The 16,557-nt window shown below is 42.5% G+C and overlaps 2 protein-coding genes across 6 annotated transcripts; both read right to left on the bottom strand.

The window, feature by feature from the left end:
• Positions 1-786: 786 nt before the first annotated feature.
• syncripl (synaptotagmin binding, cytoplasmic RNA interacting protein, like) lies at positions 787-12,154 on the bottom strand. Of its 5 annotated transcripts, XM_043262430.1 has the most exons (13): positions 11,999-12,154; positions 9,345-9,503; positions 8,163-8,281; positions 7,975-8,082; positions 7,719-7,832; positions 6,683-6,859; positions 6,478-6,613; positions 6,014-6,219; positions 5,332-5,481; positions 5,123-5,244; positions 3,570-3,933; positions 3,367-3,393; positions 787-2,180 (listed from the first exon to the last, which is right to left on the bottom strand). In XM_043262430.1, the coding sequence occupies exons 2-13, from the start codon at positions 9,490-9,492 to the stop codon at positions 2,142-2,144; spliced, it is 1,710 nt and encodes a 569-aa protein (XP_043118365.1). In that variant the 5' UTR covers positions 9,493-9,503; positions 11,999-12,154; the 3' UTR covers positions 787-2,141. The 5 variants fall into 5 exon arrangements, with proteins under 5 accessions (XP_043118365.1, XP_043118366.1, XP_043118364.1 ...); XM_043262431.1 differs by lacking the exon at positions 3,367-3,393 and having other exon boundaries at positions 3,504-3,933; XM_043262429.1 differs by having other exon boundaries at positions 787-3,393.
• A 1,494-nt stretch (positions 12,155-13,648) lies between these two features.
• On the bottom strand, positions 13,649-16,549 carry zc2hc1c (zinc finger, C2HC-type containing 1C). The gene is made up of 3 exons (XM_043262434.1): positions 16,413-16,549; positions 14,480-15,864; positions 13,649-14,146 (listed from the first exon to the last, which is right to left on the bottom strand). Exons 2-3 carry the CDS (start codon positions 15,812-15,814, stop codon positions 13,925-13,927), a joined length of 1,557 nt encoding a protein of 518 aa, XP_043118369.1. The 5' UTR covers positions 15,815-15,864; positions 16,413-16,549; the 3' UTR covers positions 13,649-13,924.
• Between the last annotated feature and the right edge of the window lie 8 nt (positions 16,550-16,557).

Below are 16,557 nucleotides of genomic sequence, written 5' to 3'. Positions count from 1 at the left end.
ACTTCTCAGTTGGCCAAGATTTTTAAAAATCCTTTCTTTGCATTGGTCTTAAATATTAAAATGTTCTGATACTGAATTTGGGGTTTTCATTAGTTGTCTGTTATAATCATCACAATCAAAAGAAATTCATTCATTGATTGATATGTATATTATATTCATTCATTAGACTGGTATTTCAAATTTTTTACTTGCAGCTATATTTCACTTTTTGAACCAAATTAGTGAAATCAACTTTTTGATGATATTCCAATTATATGACCAGCACCTGTATGTCGTTTATGAAATAATGTTTGTGTGCATGCGTGTAAAACAAATTGCTAATTTATATAAAACCCTTTGTTGTGTGTGCAGCGTGATTAACTGTAGATGTAAACTGAAATGCATACATCATGACTATAGGACACTAGAGTTCGTCTTTACTAGACGTTCAATGGGATTCACCTCATAGTATCAATCTTGTCTGATCCTTGGAGTGAGCGTATGGTTCAGCTGATCTGGATTCGTCTGTTAAACTTTGACGTCACAACGGCTCGTGAAAAACCGCAGCTATTTTATGCAAGGCTGTGTGCAGTTTACTGGGGACTGACCATTTTGAAACTTACATGGTAGCTACATAACAGCTACCATGTAAAAAAAGACAGGAAATTTCAGATTTGACAATATGGGACCTTTAACCATTTCTATATAAAAAGCCTTGTTCCACTTGCGTATACATAAAAGTAATCAGCAGCACACGAAAAAGCCATTCGCATCTTTCCGGGCGACAAGATCACGACAGTGAACGGGTTTTAAGATAGAATTCAAAACCTTTATTACAAAAATAAGTTACACTCACCTCATTTTACAGTATAAAACAATTTATTTGCTGGAATGCAAAAACGTTGTTGGCCACCAACAATAGTTTAAAACTGCTCACACATCTTTTCAAAAGGTTGCAATGTTACAGCTTTATCGAGAGGGAGTTAACTGTGTACAAAACCGGTTGAATGGTTCGGTCACCTGCTTGCTATATATGGAATATAAACTGAAGCTGCAGTATCCTTTTTTTTTTAATTTTTAATTTTTTTTTTTAAACCCCCACAAAAACCAGTTCATCCCCCGCCCGCGAACGAAAGCAAGCCCGGCGAGCGCTAACATCATGATTGATTATAAAAACCTACATAATTCACTGCTCGTCGACCGGTCCAGCAGAAAAAAAAAAAAAAAAAAAAAAAAAAAAAAAAAAGGACACTGCAGGGCTTAGCAAATGCAGCGGATGCATTTGTGATGTTTAAGCCAATACAAAAGTAACATTTTATTCCAAACTATCATACAATCATACACCCAGTAACTACATAATCTGAAGAAGCGAGGCAGCTAATTCAGTTGAAAGGAGGATAAAAGCAGGGCTTGTTCCAGCTCATCATATGAGATTCGTTTGCATGCCCAGTTTCACTGTTTGCAATGTCAGAGCAGCAGCGGATTGACTATATTACATTAAGAATATCTGCTGCCCTTGTGCATATTTCATAAGAAACAAGCCCTGCTCCTATGCTTCGACGTGTCCCTATTTACAGTACAGGCAGGGTAGTTGAATCCTCTCTACTGAGGTAGTTAACCGACCCTTAAAAAGACAAGTTCTGAAAAGAACCACGTTCCTGGAATGCCTGACTTGTCCACGCGAGGCGGTTACACCAAAAACCCGCAGATGTTCTCTAGCCGAATCCAAGCGCTTTAGGTTAACATGGACATTCCCACGACAAAAGTGTAGTTAGCACAAAAATATACATCAGCATCAAGCTCCTCTGAGCCACTTCAAACGCAGGAGTAAAAAATAAAAAGGGAAAGAAGAAAAAAAAAAAAGTGCAAAACACATCTGACGTATGGGGATCCTTGAGAGTCTGAACTTCAGTTCCAGAGAGCGGCGAGTTTAGACTATATACCCGGGGGGGTGGTAGTGAGTTGGCTTATTTAGACGGGCTCCGAATGGGGGAAAACTGGGCGTCCGGGGGTTTGGACTCGAGAACTCTTAGGGTTTGTCAGGGGTGGCAGTATAGGAGATATGCTTCAATACAGGCTGGAATATCATTGGGTCTTTGAGTTTGCTTTAACCTTATGAACACTGGTAGCATCCGGTGTAACCCCATACAACAAGTCAGTCTTCATACTACCTGGTCAGGACCAGCCTCGACCCCCTTTCCCTGGTAAAACAAAAAACACGCATGCTTTATTCACACAAACACAAGCGGCGGTACAGAATCAGGTTCATGCAAGACCTTCACAACAAAAGCGCAGGAGATGGTGAAAACCCAGCTAACGTGACGAGGTTTTCAAAGAAACATGGAGCATGAGCGTGTCCAGTCGCAGGACTGATTTTGATGAAAGTGCACCTGTTGCTCTCACCGATTAAATCTTAGACAGAATATTTACAAAACAGCGACCATGAAGTTTCCCATGAGTCAGTCTCTAGACTAGCTTATGTGTGTTTTGAACAAGAAAAAACTAATAAAATGATTATTTTGAACTATTTTAAATCAGATTCAAATGCATAATCCATCAGTCAGCATTTTCATACAATAAAATAGACTTTTACTTGGATTACGTTTCACAAGAAAATATTTGAGTCCTACTTAATTTACACATTTAATTCAATGCGTGAACCTTTTAGTTCCCATATATTATTTTTTTATTTAGAGATTGCAATCTGCTAAAACGGTTGTTCTGATTAGGGAAAGGCACACATAAGCTATTTCAAAGCAATTTGTTTTGTTTTTAATTGAAATTAAAAAGGTTTTCATTTTTTGAAAACCTGAACACCAAAAACAAGAAGTTAAACAATCAACCACTAGTCATTATTTAACAAACAACACTCCAAAACTGACTTGTATATAAACACTTAAATTGTAATCAAGACCTATTTAACAATATAATAGGTTTTACTTATTAATCATCGTTGAAACATTTAAACGGGGACTGGGAAACAGACTAAAAGATGTCGGTTCAACAAAATGAAGGTCGATAAGTTACTTCATTTGTAACCCCAGACATGTTTACCTGTTGTAGTTTATCCACATTTGCACATTAAAGAGACACCAATACGGTCGAAATGGAGAAGAGCTTATTAAACGTCACCGTTTTTGGCTCTCTACGCTGGAAACTAACTACGGTGCATCACCAGCAAATACTCAAAACATAAAACCCAAAAACTACAGCCGTTTAAGCTATATCGCTCAGACCGAAGCACAGCTTGTGCTACACAGTTGAGTACTTCTCGATGAAGACACTTTGCATATGCAGAAGAAGAAAAAAAAAAAAAAAAAAAAATTATAAAATCAGTGTACATAAGTGCCGTGAATTTCCAGGAATGAAAGAGCAGAAAGTGCAAACCTTTGGTCCGTTTCGTCCACAAGGTGCCTTGCATATGTAAGCAATATGAAAAGGAGGGGAAGGAAAAAACAAAACGCCAAAACATGTATTTTGATCACTATGTCCTTAGTCAAATGTGACTTAAAATGAGTGCACACCTAGCCTAGAGCGCCTCAAAACCTCCTGCCAACACTCCAGGAGTGCTCCACCCACACATCACGTACCACTCGACATCTCTGCTGGACGCCTCCTCTGGACCCCCGACCGCCTCGGCTGGCCCCCGGACCCACACGCTGAGAGAAACCGGCCCGGCCCCTGCTGCCGGTGGAGCCGCGGCCCCTGGACAGTGTGGGGCCCCGGGCTCCTCTGCTGCCCCTTCCTCTGACGTGAGCTTGAAAGTCATCGTAGCCGTAGTAGGGGTCGTCGTAACCGCCTCTGTAGTTGTGATAGTCATAGCCGTAGTAATCGTAATAATCTTCATAGCTGTAATAGTCGTGGGGATACGAATAACCTCCTCGGGCGCCTCGTCCTCTTGCTCTCGTCGGGGGATGCATATGCGGCGGCCCGTAGTAATAATACTCGTCATACCTGAAACACATGCACATGTTTAACAACTACTCGAGAGTCTGAGTATATCAGCAAGAGATGGGTCACACCTCAAATCTGGAGAAGTGGGCGCGTGGAGAGGAGACAACGGCTAATAAAAGACCTACAAAGCCAGACATGAGGGACTTCATCGTGTGTCTTCTGGAAGTTTTCCATTGATGTACGGTTTTAGGACAGGACGATATTTGACTCGGATACAACTACCATTGACTTCCACGTAAGGAAAAAAACAAAAAAGCCATGGATGTCCCGACAGTCTGGTTACAAACTTTCTTCAAAATATCTTCCTTTGTGTTCGACAGAACAAAGAAATTCATACAGGTTTGGAACTTCCTTTAATATTGTCCAAATTAGGTTCTTAGCAATGCATATCACTATTATGTTACGGTTTTAAATATTTATAGAACGTGATCTTTATTTATACCCTAATGATTTTTGGCATAAAAGCACACATGGATTATTTTGCCCCATACAACGCATTGTTGTTTATTGCTTCAAATATATCTGTGCTGCTTATGACTGATTTGTGCTCCAGGGTCACATATAGGAGTAATGATTATTAAAACATGAGTCGAGAGAAACAGCTGGGGTCACTTTGCTATTTTGAAGGAGTCAGGCTTTTTTTGGCTCATATAGTGAGAATAGGAAAGAAAAAGGGCTTTTTTTTTTTCTGAGATGCAAAAATACGCAATTTGGTGCAGATGCTGATATTTTCACGATGGACTTCTGATGCTTGTAATGTAAACCAATGACATCTTCATATAACAGTACAGCACAGGGGTCAGCAATCTTTTAGGCAGGAAGTAACTTTTTTTGATAAACTTCATTGTTTGTAGAGAAAGACAAAAACCCCCATTAATCTCACACTCAAAATGGACATATTTAGAAAAGTAAATAGTTTGCATCACAGGACATAACTATCATTTGTCAAAACAATTGACTAGTATTATATGATTTGCAATATTCGTCTTAGCTGGTTAAACCTTTTCCTATTGCTTGCGTGTCAGTGATTATCCCTCATGTGTTATGAAAAGTTGCTGTCCCCTGATATAGCAGAAACTTAGATAATATTAATATTAGTTACTATGGGCTTGTGTTCTGTATTTTAACCATGTCGTGCTCTATTTCTCCATGTGTGTTCGTGGGGAGACAAGCTCATAAATCGCCTTACATTTGAGTTTTAGCAGCTTGTCTCTGGGCCTTTCGCTCTTTCCTCTTCTGATCAGGCGGCTTTGCAAAGACGATTTCAATTTGTTCCCCTTCCAAATCCTTCCCGTGCATTTCAGCTAGAGCCTGCAAAAAAATAAATGAAATACCGGTTAAAATCGATGCATAGATTACCGGCAACCTCTCAGATGATGCAGACAAAGCGATAATTACCTTAACAGCACTATCTCGCTCTTCAAAGTGGATGAAGGCGTAGTCTTTAAGCTTTTTAACCCTTTCCAGTTTGCCAAACTGACAGAACGTCTTCTCCAGAAGCTCTTCCGTTACGGTACTGGCCAGGTTTCTTACAAAGAGGACTTTTACCTACACAACACACGCAAAATAACCTTCACTGTAAACTTGACCATTTATAATTCAAGGCTCTGGCATCAAATCTCATACAGCGCACAGCAAACCGTTTTGCATAAAGTCAGACATTTAAAAATGTCTTCACGCTTATCATTTGCATAACAAATAAGAACAAATTGCTTTCAAATTTAAACCCATTCTCATTGCTGTAAAGCGTTCGGTGTAAAGATTTTGCAAGCGAACGAACGCACAGAAAGAGAGGAGAGTGAAAACTGACACGCTGAGATCAGAATCATGTTTTGTGTGTATTCTCGAAAGTATACCAAGATACATGTCATCAAAGAATACAACTAAAGTATGTGTACTGACCTAAACCTAGCCTAACAGTCTATTCAGAGTTAGTAGACGTGTAGTTTTAGAATTAGTAAACGTGTGGTTAGAGTTGCATGCAGTGCGTATAGTGTAATATATTAGTTGATATATGTTCTTATTAGCAACTACAGCTAATCTATGGTTTCAGTAGTGCTGCTGGCGGAAAGCGATGTACCTTAGCCATGACTTCGGGGTCGGGGTCTTCTATGGGATCGGCCCACTCTACAGTCACCACATTCCCCCAAACCTTCACCTTGCCGCTCATTAGTCTACGCCGTGCCTGGGCTGCCGTTTTATGATCCTCGTACTCTAAGAAGCAGAAGCCGCGATTCTTCTTCTTGTCATCAGGCTGATGATACAAGATGACGTCGTTTAAGCCCTCTGTTGAGATCGAGGATAGAACGTTATTTCAGGAAAACTGACGTCTGTTTTGACACGCATCCATCACAAACACATGACTCTTCGGCTAGGTCTAATAAAAAAAAACCTGACAAATTCATTCCAGACGTGCAGTTCTTCAGAATAAGGTGTAGTGACAGCATTGAGTATTAAGACAAATCGTGGGTTTTTGCGCTCGACACTGTAGCTATATTGTATGTATTCACATACGTGAGGCTCTCGAAAATGAACAACACTTACCGGTAACTTTGGCAAACTCCTCCACGATCTGCTCCTTAGTTTTGCTCTTGGGGATGGACCCCACAAACAGACGATTGTTGGCGACAGAGATGCACACACCGATGTGCTTCCCGGGACGAATTTCATTGTTGTTACACTGCAGGAAAGACTACCATCAGAACCCAAAAGACCACCGGCGGACAGAAACACGCGGACAGCCACTTACGAGTTTGACAGCTTGCTGAGCGGCCTCTTTAGTGCAGAAGGTGATGAAGGCGTATCCTCGGTTCAGTCCGCTGAGCGGGTCCATCATCAGACGCAGATCCCAGATGGGTCCGGCTTTCTCAAACAGAGGGACTAGCTCATCCTCAAAGAGATCTCTCGGGATCTTTCCCACAAAAATCTATAAAAACAAAATCAGCCGAAATACACACAGTCAATAAAAATATTTTGTCGGCGCACCCTTTACTAGCAATTAGGAGTCTGTGATATATATAAAAAAGTCTTACTGCTTTAAGACTGTTGTTTCACTATCGTTTCACTAATTTGTACTTGTTAAGAGTGTAATTACACAATTAAGCATTTAATATCAATAACAGCAAAGTGCTTACGGGTTACGGGTAGGATTTGCTTGTAATTATGCATATGTACATGCAACATGCAATAAGGACACAAAAAAGTCGGTTACTCCGGTTACAACTACATTGGTAGTTCTCTTTAGCAGTCATTAGAGTGCGAGTAGACTATGAATATCTTCTAATGCTTTATTTTGATAAGTCCACACTGACTATCAGAAACTTTAGAAGTGTTTGTCAACTTATTCTACTAACCCTAAACTTATCTTAACAGTCTAATAAAATAATAAAATGTCCCAAAATTACCTTGTTTTTTTTTTTTCATGTGCGTTTTGCCTTTTAAAGGGCAATTTTAACCTTAAACATGTTCATTCAATAAACTGAATACTGCTTGTATACTGTTAATACATTTGTGGAGTTTACATTTTTGTCGACTACTGCTTCAGCAATTAACTGACTGATTAAAACACTGACTAATTTTCCTGCAGCAGGCAACTGTCACTCATCTAAGAGTCAATATGCAAGTAAGGACACTGTGAACATGACGCTGTATGCTTTAAGTTGAAGCGTGAAGCTTCCATTATTCAGCAGCCCAATTTGGCTATTTATGCAAGCTCCAGTTGATCGTTTAAGTAAAACTGATTAAGGTGTACAACGCATTTTAACAGCAACGACTCCAGCACTAACCTCCGTGCCGACGCTGGGCTGAACTCCAGCGTGGGTCGACCCTGGAGGAGGGCCGCCATACTTGCGCTGGCCCGTCGTCACATCAAGCGTATAGCCAGTCCTCTCGAGCAAAGCCTGCGAAGCGGGAAACAGAAACCTTTGACTGCCAGACAGTTACTGGATCAACGGAAACGAAAGAAGCTATGAATAACGAACAACGCTTAGACAGGCGGATCTCATTCGACTTCAGGACCTAAAAAAAGCTGCATAGGCTTACTTTGATTTTGGCCTCATCTGGTCCTTTAGTGGAGTCTGACACTTTGGTCCCCTGCTTCTCCCTCTGCCTGTACGTCTTCATCACTCCACAGAGGAAGGCACTTTTATTCTGTTCAGAACATAAGCAACGGGTGATCAGGGTTTGCTTCTCGGTGCACGGCCGCATCAGTTTGGTCTTCTCAAACGTACCTGAACATGCGACAGGTCGCTGTCTTTGAACTGCAGGAGGACCTGCAGCGCTCCCTCCTCGTTGAACTCTTTCAGCGCTCCGATCGCTCGATCGTCCAGATCGCTGTGAGACACGAGTCCTGCACAAAAACACACACTTTACACTACATTCGTTGGATGCTATCAGACGCGCTATTAAAAGCCGATGAAACTGACGCAGTGCTTCCCTCAATTGATGTCATGTGTAATTTGACACAGTAGAGCAGAGCCATTGACTGCATCTCACAGACCCATAGCGCTTTATAAGCGTTAATCATCTAATCACGAGCAGCTGCCGTCATTGTTCCTGCATGCGCGCATTTGGCAGCATGCTTCCTCTGAAGCCAGACGAGGAGAACTAGCTGCTGGCGCTTCGATTTGTTCTTAAGGTTCAGATCAAAAGTTACGCCAAATAATAATCAGATTCCAATATTCGTGTTACTTAAACCAACACTGACTCCTTCGATATTATACGGCACGCAAGTGAGCGTTTACAAATAATAAATAAACGCCGCTTTTAATGTTTGCATGAATTACCATTAAGCATTTCATAAAGGGATTAATTTCATAAACCCAAAATGCTGCCTTTGATTTCCACAGTATGAAAGAATAAAAAATAGGTACTGTGGAAGTCAATAAGGATCAGAAACATAAAATCTAAAACTCTATCGTGTTTGGGTGGGTAACTGACAAATATAATATTTTGGACACGCGTATGCATCTATATTAGTTGTTGGGCACTATATTTGTGCCAGTAATTAGGTCAAGTTAAATACGATTAAATATGGTGCCAGCAAAGTCAAGGTCATGAGTACGATTTTCTGAGGGGGAAAAATATATACTTGAATGCATGTGAAGTCCCTTTGAACACAACGTCCGGCAAACACAAATGTTAAAAGGCACCACAAAACAAATTGCACACTACAAAACTAACGGTTGTTTACTGGCGGTGATCCTCAGAACGCATTTAACGTCCATACGACCTCCCGACTCCACTTACAGTGAAGAATCATTCTTTAGACAAGTCTACGAACACACTCAGTTTGACCCTTGACTGAACGGTCCTTTGGGAAGCCAAAAACGATATTTCCCTTTCTGCTTCAAGACCGTATTCGGAGAGCTTTATCGCAACACGCAACCGTACAAAGATGAGTAGCGTCTCACCTGCTATGTAAATCTCATCTAGTTTGACTGCAACTTGTCTAGGTAAGCCGGCGTCTAGTAGCGTCTGGAAGTGCTCTGAATGGGTAACTGCCGCTGAAGACTCCACCGGTTCATCCGTACCATTTCCATTTATATGCTCCGTGGCCATGTCTCCGGGACCTGTGCAGATGCAAGGGGCCAAATTAATCCAAAAGTGGGTCAAAGTTGAGCGACCTGGAGTCTGCCGGCGGTCTTCATCACCACGGGAGCAGACAAACGCCGCAGGACAAACTGGATTTTACTTACTGTTAGCGGCGTTTCACGATTATAAACCGTATCCGTTTACTCCATTATAACGCATTATGCATGCAGCGTTTATTAGAACACAGATAAACTGTCAAACCACCGTTTTGCCCCAAGGAACGACTTTCAAGGGAAGGGTAATTTATTACGCTGTTTGGATTTTTAAATAACAGCCATTCTTGAGAATTAAACGAGATTTAATTAAACGCGATCATTTGCAAACATCATGACCTCGAAAGAACCTCGCATGATTACATTTTACATAAACGTTTTTATTTTAGGAGAAAAAGCACATTTTTCAAATGTCATCATATATAGTTATTAGGCAAGTGAAAATATAGAAATAGTTAAATTGGTAACGGATATTATCACATTAAAATCCTAAATAAAGAAGTCACTAGTTTTTGATCTCACCATTGGAGATTATATAGGATTTTTACATAACCCTTTTGATTTATGTGAACAAGTGATGGCAGAAAAGTGCATCCTGGGTAACATTAACGTTACTTCCTCGTGTCTCACTATTCAGACAACTGCAAGGCACTCTCTGAGGCACTCTCTAAACATCGTGGTTGGTTTGAATCTCACAGCCAGCCTGACAATGAGCCAACCACTGCTTCGGGGGAGGGACCGTCTGTTTATCTGACCAATAGCAGACCAGGGAACTCTTCCAAAAAAACATGCTTGATGACAGCCATTTCTGCGATTTTGTCTGCTGATGCCACAGAAACGACTCTTCGCTTAACTGTACAGCACTTAATATCCACTTTAAAGTCACGCTGTACACATTTGCTGCTAAAAGAGCCCAAAAGAAAACGTGGAGCCCATGTACTCAATTACTCTCCCAATAGAGCTTCGATGTCACTCAAGAAAAAGTGCCTTGGTACAATGGGTCCACATGATTAATACCATAGTAATGAATGATTTCTACCAATATGCAACCACTGGCTTACAGCAATGACTCCTTTTACAAAGCAACTTACAAACGATGGGGACTGAAGTAAACAAAAGAGCAATAATAAGCAAGAGCCATGACAAATGCAGTACATACAGCTAGGGTTCATTGAATTCATTTTATTCGCTATATATAAAATGATAATAAAATGACTAAAACCCCAGGTTAAACTGAACTAATTCATCTCCACAACGTGAGAACTAAAATGTAAAAATGTATATGATTAATCAGGTTTAGATGATGGTTCGTGGTGCTAAAGCGATTAAAAACACTTTAGCAAAAAATTATTTTCCGCCCCATTATTAAATCAATTCTACTGTTAGCCCACTGTATCGGGGATTTGTGCGTAAAATGTCAAAAATAAATACAAATGCATGCAACAAAAAGAAAACAAGTGCAACAGAAAAAGAATACAGAAAGCTAGTTAGATGTTTTTTTAAATATAACAAAAGTCAGCTAAATATAATTAGGCTAGAGAGCGCTCAGACAGTTCTGTAGACATCAGCACTCCCGTCTGATCGAAATGAATAATCATATCAGGCGTTAAGACCATATTTGTAGTGCTGCAGCCGGTAGAACCGTTCAGGACGGGAGCTGTCTGAAGACAATAGCATCATGTCGTGTGTGTGTTCGCGCGTTTCATCACTCAGAGCTCCACGTGCTCCGCCGGAGGAGTCGTTCCCGCTCCGCGAGCATGTGCGCTACAGATCCTGCCCGTCTGCGGACGAAACGGCCATTTCTGCCTCAAAACCAGCGCGATTTACAAACCGCCCCCCCCATCCCGATCGCTTCAACGAACGACGCGATCGAAACGCGTTCCCCGACGGACGCGCGCCCCGGCTTCCACCGGCGGCCGGCGCGGATAAAGTGACTCGTTCTCATCGGGCCGTGTCTCTTTGTTGTGTCAGATGCTGAATGACAAGGGCACACTCGCTAGGCCACAACACATGAGCTACGTGGACAGTCTGCGCTCTAATAAAGCCCGCTCTCTGCGCCTCGGGAGTCCCTCAGAGAAACCGGACGCGTTGCCTGCCTTAAAAACAACACACGAACACTCAGACCGCAAACTTTAGTCACGGTCGGCCGTGTTAAGTTTGTTTGTTTGGCAACGTGTGTGTGTGTGTGTGTTTGTGTTAGGGGAGGAGGGGGCGACGTCGTGTTTGATCCGCCAGCAAACAACAACCACATCGTGACTTTACGCACTACTCCAGCGGTGTACGTGAACGGAAAGCCAACGATCGTCCGTGAATTCCGCCTAAACGTCCGATCCGCGGTGAGCCGAGCCGAGCCGCGCGTGTGCCGCCACAGAAGCCGGTGCGATCCCTCTCTACTCTCTAACGAAAGCCAAAGAAGCGTCGCTTCGCCGCGAACGCAACCGACTCCGCGCTCGGGAAATCTCAAGAGAACGTTCTCATACCTGTCCGTTAATATGTCGGATTGTGTTGGGATAAATCCAGAGGGAAATGTACTGAAAGAGGATAAAGTGGCCAAATCCCGCCGTGTCTGCTACCTCACTCTTTTCAATAGGTCTGATGCAAAATGGCGGCGAAACTCATGCCGCGGGAGTTTTTTTTCCGCTTCCGGTTGCACGGGGTTTCTCACGCAGCCATTGGAGGGCTCGCGTTACACCGACTGCGTCCCGCATGGCGCGCTGTCTCGCTGCGTACTGACTGCTGCGCTGCATGCTGCTCACTGCGTACTGCGTACTTGACACATGTTTAACAACGTAGTGCGGTTACAATGGGTTTCTAGCGCTTCAAAAAAGTGTCCCAAATCGCGTACTTATGCACTATACACACTAACAGTGTGAGTGTGCTAGCTAGTGTGCTCACGCTTCAATTTCAAAAAGAAAAAGTGCACTTGAATTCATACGGCGCGCTTAAATATCTGAAAAAAGACAGCTGCGTCACAAATGACGTGCTTACGTACTTACGCAAGTTTATTTTGTCATTATAAATTAAAGTTAGCCCCTCACTCTTTTTACAGCCGCGTGAACAGAAGTTGTTGTTGGTTATTTGAGCGCATCTTTATTCAGTGTCTGCTCTACTTATTCAGAAAAAAAACTGTTTTACATAAAAACCCGAATGTTATACAAACCTATAACAATTAAACAGGGTGCTAAATAAGACAAATATAATTTCTGTATTTAATCCCATTTGATCAACTAATGTCTTTGCTGCTGATCCAGTCGTGTTTTGTTATTTCTAAACAGTGTTAAACTTTATTCTCCTGAGTCATATTCTTCACGCAGTTTGTTGAGCTGCTTCCTACTTCTGGATTGAACTGATACCGGGCGAGTTTTATGGTGTAGGTTTATTTTTAATTGACTGACTGGATCGTATTTATATAACACAGCGAGGACCAACCCGCCCGATAACATACAAAACAAGCGCTACATTAATAAAAGAACACAGAAACTTTAATTAGAATGAATGTACTTTCAAGCACGCATTTTCGAGGTGTGTTTTTCGTTGCGTGTGCACGGTTCGACCACTAGATGCCGCCAGACTCCTCTCCACTCCGGTCCCCTGGCTTAAAGAGAAAAGCCGCGGGGTACTTCTGGCCTAACCCTAGCCACACCGGACCTCTCCATTTAACACCCAGTGTATGCATACTACACATAAGCAGCCACTCTTATGCATTGCATAACATTTCTTTAAGAATCCCAGAAGTCCGTTTCTCTGCTGTCCTTTGACAGATAGGCTTATTAAAGCAAGAACGTATAGTGCAGTATATTGACTCTGTTTGATGTGGAACTGTTACGTAATATGATAACAACACTATTTTCCTAAGAGGTTTCATCCTGTGAAGTAGCTGCACTGGTATTTAATCACAGCGTGCTATAATCTACAATAATCACCCGCCAGTGAGCGAGAGCAGCCTGTTGTGTAACTTGAGTCACTTTTAGCAGCAGCGTGGCTGAATAACCTGACCCTGTCCAGTATCTGCTTACCAAAACATTTCTGCCTCTTTCTACATCATTCCACCGGGCGACTAGTGAGCTACACAACTATGGATGATAATTAAATCGACATAAATATATTAATTAACAAGCATCACAACACTGTACCACGAACACACATGTATTTTAAAAAATGGCATATTCATGAATGAACATTACATTAAGATCTCAAAACATGAACCTTACTTTTAAAGACACATTAAATGCATTTCATGAGCTGCAAATGTATATTTCTGCTGGGGAAATCAAGGGGAAACCTAATAAAAACGTCACGAACTGTAGGTTAGTGAAGTGTGCTGCTGCAGCAAAGCAGAATAAGCTAATAGACAGGTGTTTTACACAAGAAGGTTGTTCTTCTGAAGTCATGGAGGTCTTGGAGAGTCACTGCGTGGTCTTCCTCCTGCTGCTGAGCGCTTGTCTGGGAGGCGGTGGTCTGCTCCTGATGTTCTGGCACTTGGGGATGTGTCTCTCCGCCGGCCCCGGGGCAAACGTACGGCCGCAGTGAGGGCAGCGGACATACTCCGGGTGCAGATCGTGAGCGCGGCCCTGACGCATGGTTTGAATGAAGGCCTCGTGCTTCTGACGCCAGTTATTCTTCTTAGGCTGAGGATAAAAACAGCGAGACGTCAGTAAAGACGTGGAGAGCGCACAGAAACGGTAAACACTACCACGGCTAAACAAAGCACATATCTATCCACCGCAGACCACGAATAACATAATTATGTAATTATGATTTCAAGCCTATCATAATAGATCCATCATGGCTAATATACTCTGATATAGTCTCTATATCAGCTCTATTTGTTTTAGAAACTCAAAATGAGAAATAACATGCAAAGCAGTGCAAATGCTGATATTTTTAGTGATAAAATCTGTCAGTGAACTAGCGTTCAGAACAGAAATCTGTGTTTAATGAGTGATCAGTTGAACTCTCACTGGCGTTTTGCTCCTGCTGTTGGTCTTCATGAACTCCTCGAGGTCTGTTCCTTTGGCTCTGTACTGGGACATGTCGAATACCTTGCGCTGCGGCCGCTTTCTCTCACACACCCTCATGTGCGTCTCCAGGCGGTCTCTTGCAAAGCAGCGCTGGCACGCGTCACACGGGACGAGCTGGTGAGGAGCGTCCGGATCCTCCTCCAGACTGAGCTCCACCCGCTGCAGGTGCTTCCCTCTCTGGCCGGGGTTTCTCTCCGGAACCGCCTCCTTCGAGAGCTGATACGAACCCTCTTTATTTCCTCTCCTCTCGTGCTCGAGGTGAGATCTGTCCCTTCTCACGGAGTCAGACGGATCTGTTTTTCTCACGTCGTACTGATCTTCATCATAGAGGTTGCGCGCTTCCCTTGGCCTCGTTCCTCTCTCTCTTCGCCCATCGCTCATTTCCCTGCTCCTGTTTTTTGCTGTCTGTTCATACCCATCCCGCTCTCTCATTTCCTCCAGCTTGTGGCCCTTTCTCATCTCTAAGGCCAAAGGTCTTCTCCATTTCGCGCTTTCTTTGCTCCTTTCCACCTGGCCGCCGTCTTTCCCTCGCTCCCATTCCTCCCACCTTTCCATCTCATTCCTGTATTCCCCGTGATATCTGTCTCTTTCCTCATCCCAGTCTTTGCATCCCTTCCTGTAGAACCCGTCGTCCTCCTTTATCTTTTCCAAGTATCTCCTATCTCTCTTTGCACTCTCCCTCCTCTCTCTTTGCAGTCTTCTCAGAGTCTCCTCTGCTTTGAAAATCTTCTCCTGGAGCATCATCTCCTCCGAGCGGATTTCCTTTGACAGCCATGTATGCCTCTGTTCACGGTCCACATCGCTCTTTGTCTGGGTTTTTCTTCCTAGATAGTCTGAATTAAGAGCGTCTAGTTTCTTTAAGACCTTCTGCTGGTGTCTGTTAACCGCCTGATCCATCAAACACGAGTAAAGTCTCTCTTGATGCTCTGGTTTGGGGACGTTACTCAGGCTGTAGGCTCTCTTGTGGAGGACCGGTTTTAGAGGGAATAATTTGTCGGATTCTCTCCGTGAAGGAACGTATTCACTCCGCTCCTCCAGATGCATGTGTTTCTTTCCGTGGAGGTTGTCGGGATGTTGCCGGGGTTGCTGTCTCTCTCTCGTGGAGCTCATCTTTCCCTCTTGGTTTTCTAGAACCTGCTGTCTGAGGTGGTGATGAGCTCCCGAGGGACTGCGCCGTCTGCTCACGCCCTCTCTCTGCAAGTATGGAAGTTTTGTGGATTCGGTCTCTCTTTCCCAGAAATGCTCCGTGAATCGATGGTGTGGCACAGCTTGCATGTTTATATCTCAGTTTCAGTCCCATGTACAGCTTCAGCAGGAGCGTCAACCTGTGGACCGATATAACACACAGACATCTCTTTGAAAATAAGAAATTATTTCTCTTATTTGTTCTACTTAGCACTTCCTTACATTACAGTCATTGGGTTTGATAAAAGCTGTTCTACAGGGAAACTACAGGGAAACTCTTTTTTTTTTTGAGTACTGGCCAGTTTTCATCATGTACATGTCCTCTTTGGAAATCGTTTTTTTGCTTGTTTGTTTAATTTTTATCCATTTTTCAACTTTTTCTTCTTCTCCTGTCTGTCTTCTATTTTCCGACCTATGGAGTGATAACAATTCTCTCTGTAAAAACCTTCAAGATCAGATTTATCTAGTGTTCTGCTTTCTGTTGTGATAAATTATACAAAATAGAGCATAGTTAATCATCATCGTCTTCATGTACTCTTATTAATCAACGGGGTAAAGTATGTAGACATCTATTTGTTAAAAGTTTTACCTTGACTAGATTAAAACCCTATTAACCCTCTCGGCTCAATCAGCGCGTTTTCATAAGCACCTGGATATTAGACTGCAGATGGTTTAATATCAAACTCACCCGACTTCTTCTTTCTTCGAAAGTAAACCGATGAATCATCTCAGGTTTAATGAACTCGTTAATATCTGCTTCCAGTAGAGTTGTGTTTACAGTCGTTGCTTAGAAACGAGACAACTCAAACTTCCTGTTCCCTTTCCATTGGCCA

This window comes from Puntigrus tetrazona, chromosome 17, assembly GCF_018831695.1.
Source record: "Puntigrus tetrazona isolate hp1 chromosome 17, ASM1883169v1, whole genome shotgun sequence".
Classification (NCBI taxonomy): Eukaryota; Metazoa; Chordata; class Actinopteri; order Cypriniformes; family Cyprinidae; genus Puntigrus; species Puntigrus tetrazona.
Note: the sequence above shows the minus strand (reverse complement) of the source record. Positions and strands in the feature narration are given on the sequence as shown.

Coding starts and splice junctions, on each gene's coding strand:
- syncripl (XM_043262429.1), bottom strand. CDS start 9,492: ATGGCCACGGAGCATATAAATGGAAATGGTACGGATGAACCGGTGGAG. Junction 6,614..6,682: donor CTCAGCAAGCTGTCAAACTC/GTAAGTGGCTGT, acceptor TCTTTCCTGCAG/TGTAACAACAATGAAATTCG. Junction 3,934..5,122: donor CAAGCTGCTAAAACTCAAAT/GTAAGGCGATTT, acceptor CATGTGTTTCAG/GTATGACGAGTATTATTACT.
- zc2hc1c (XM_043262434.1), bottom strand. CDS start 15,814: ATGCAAGCTGTGCCACACCATCGATTCACGGAGCATTTCTGGGAAAGA. Junction 14,147..14,479: donor ACAGCAGGAGCAAAACGCCA/GTGAGAGTTCAA, acceptor TTTTATCCTCAG/CCTAAGAAGAATAACTGGCG.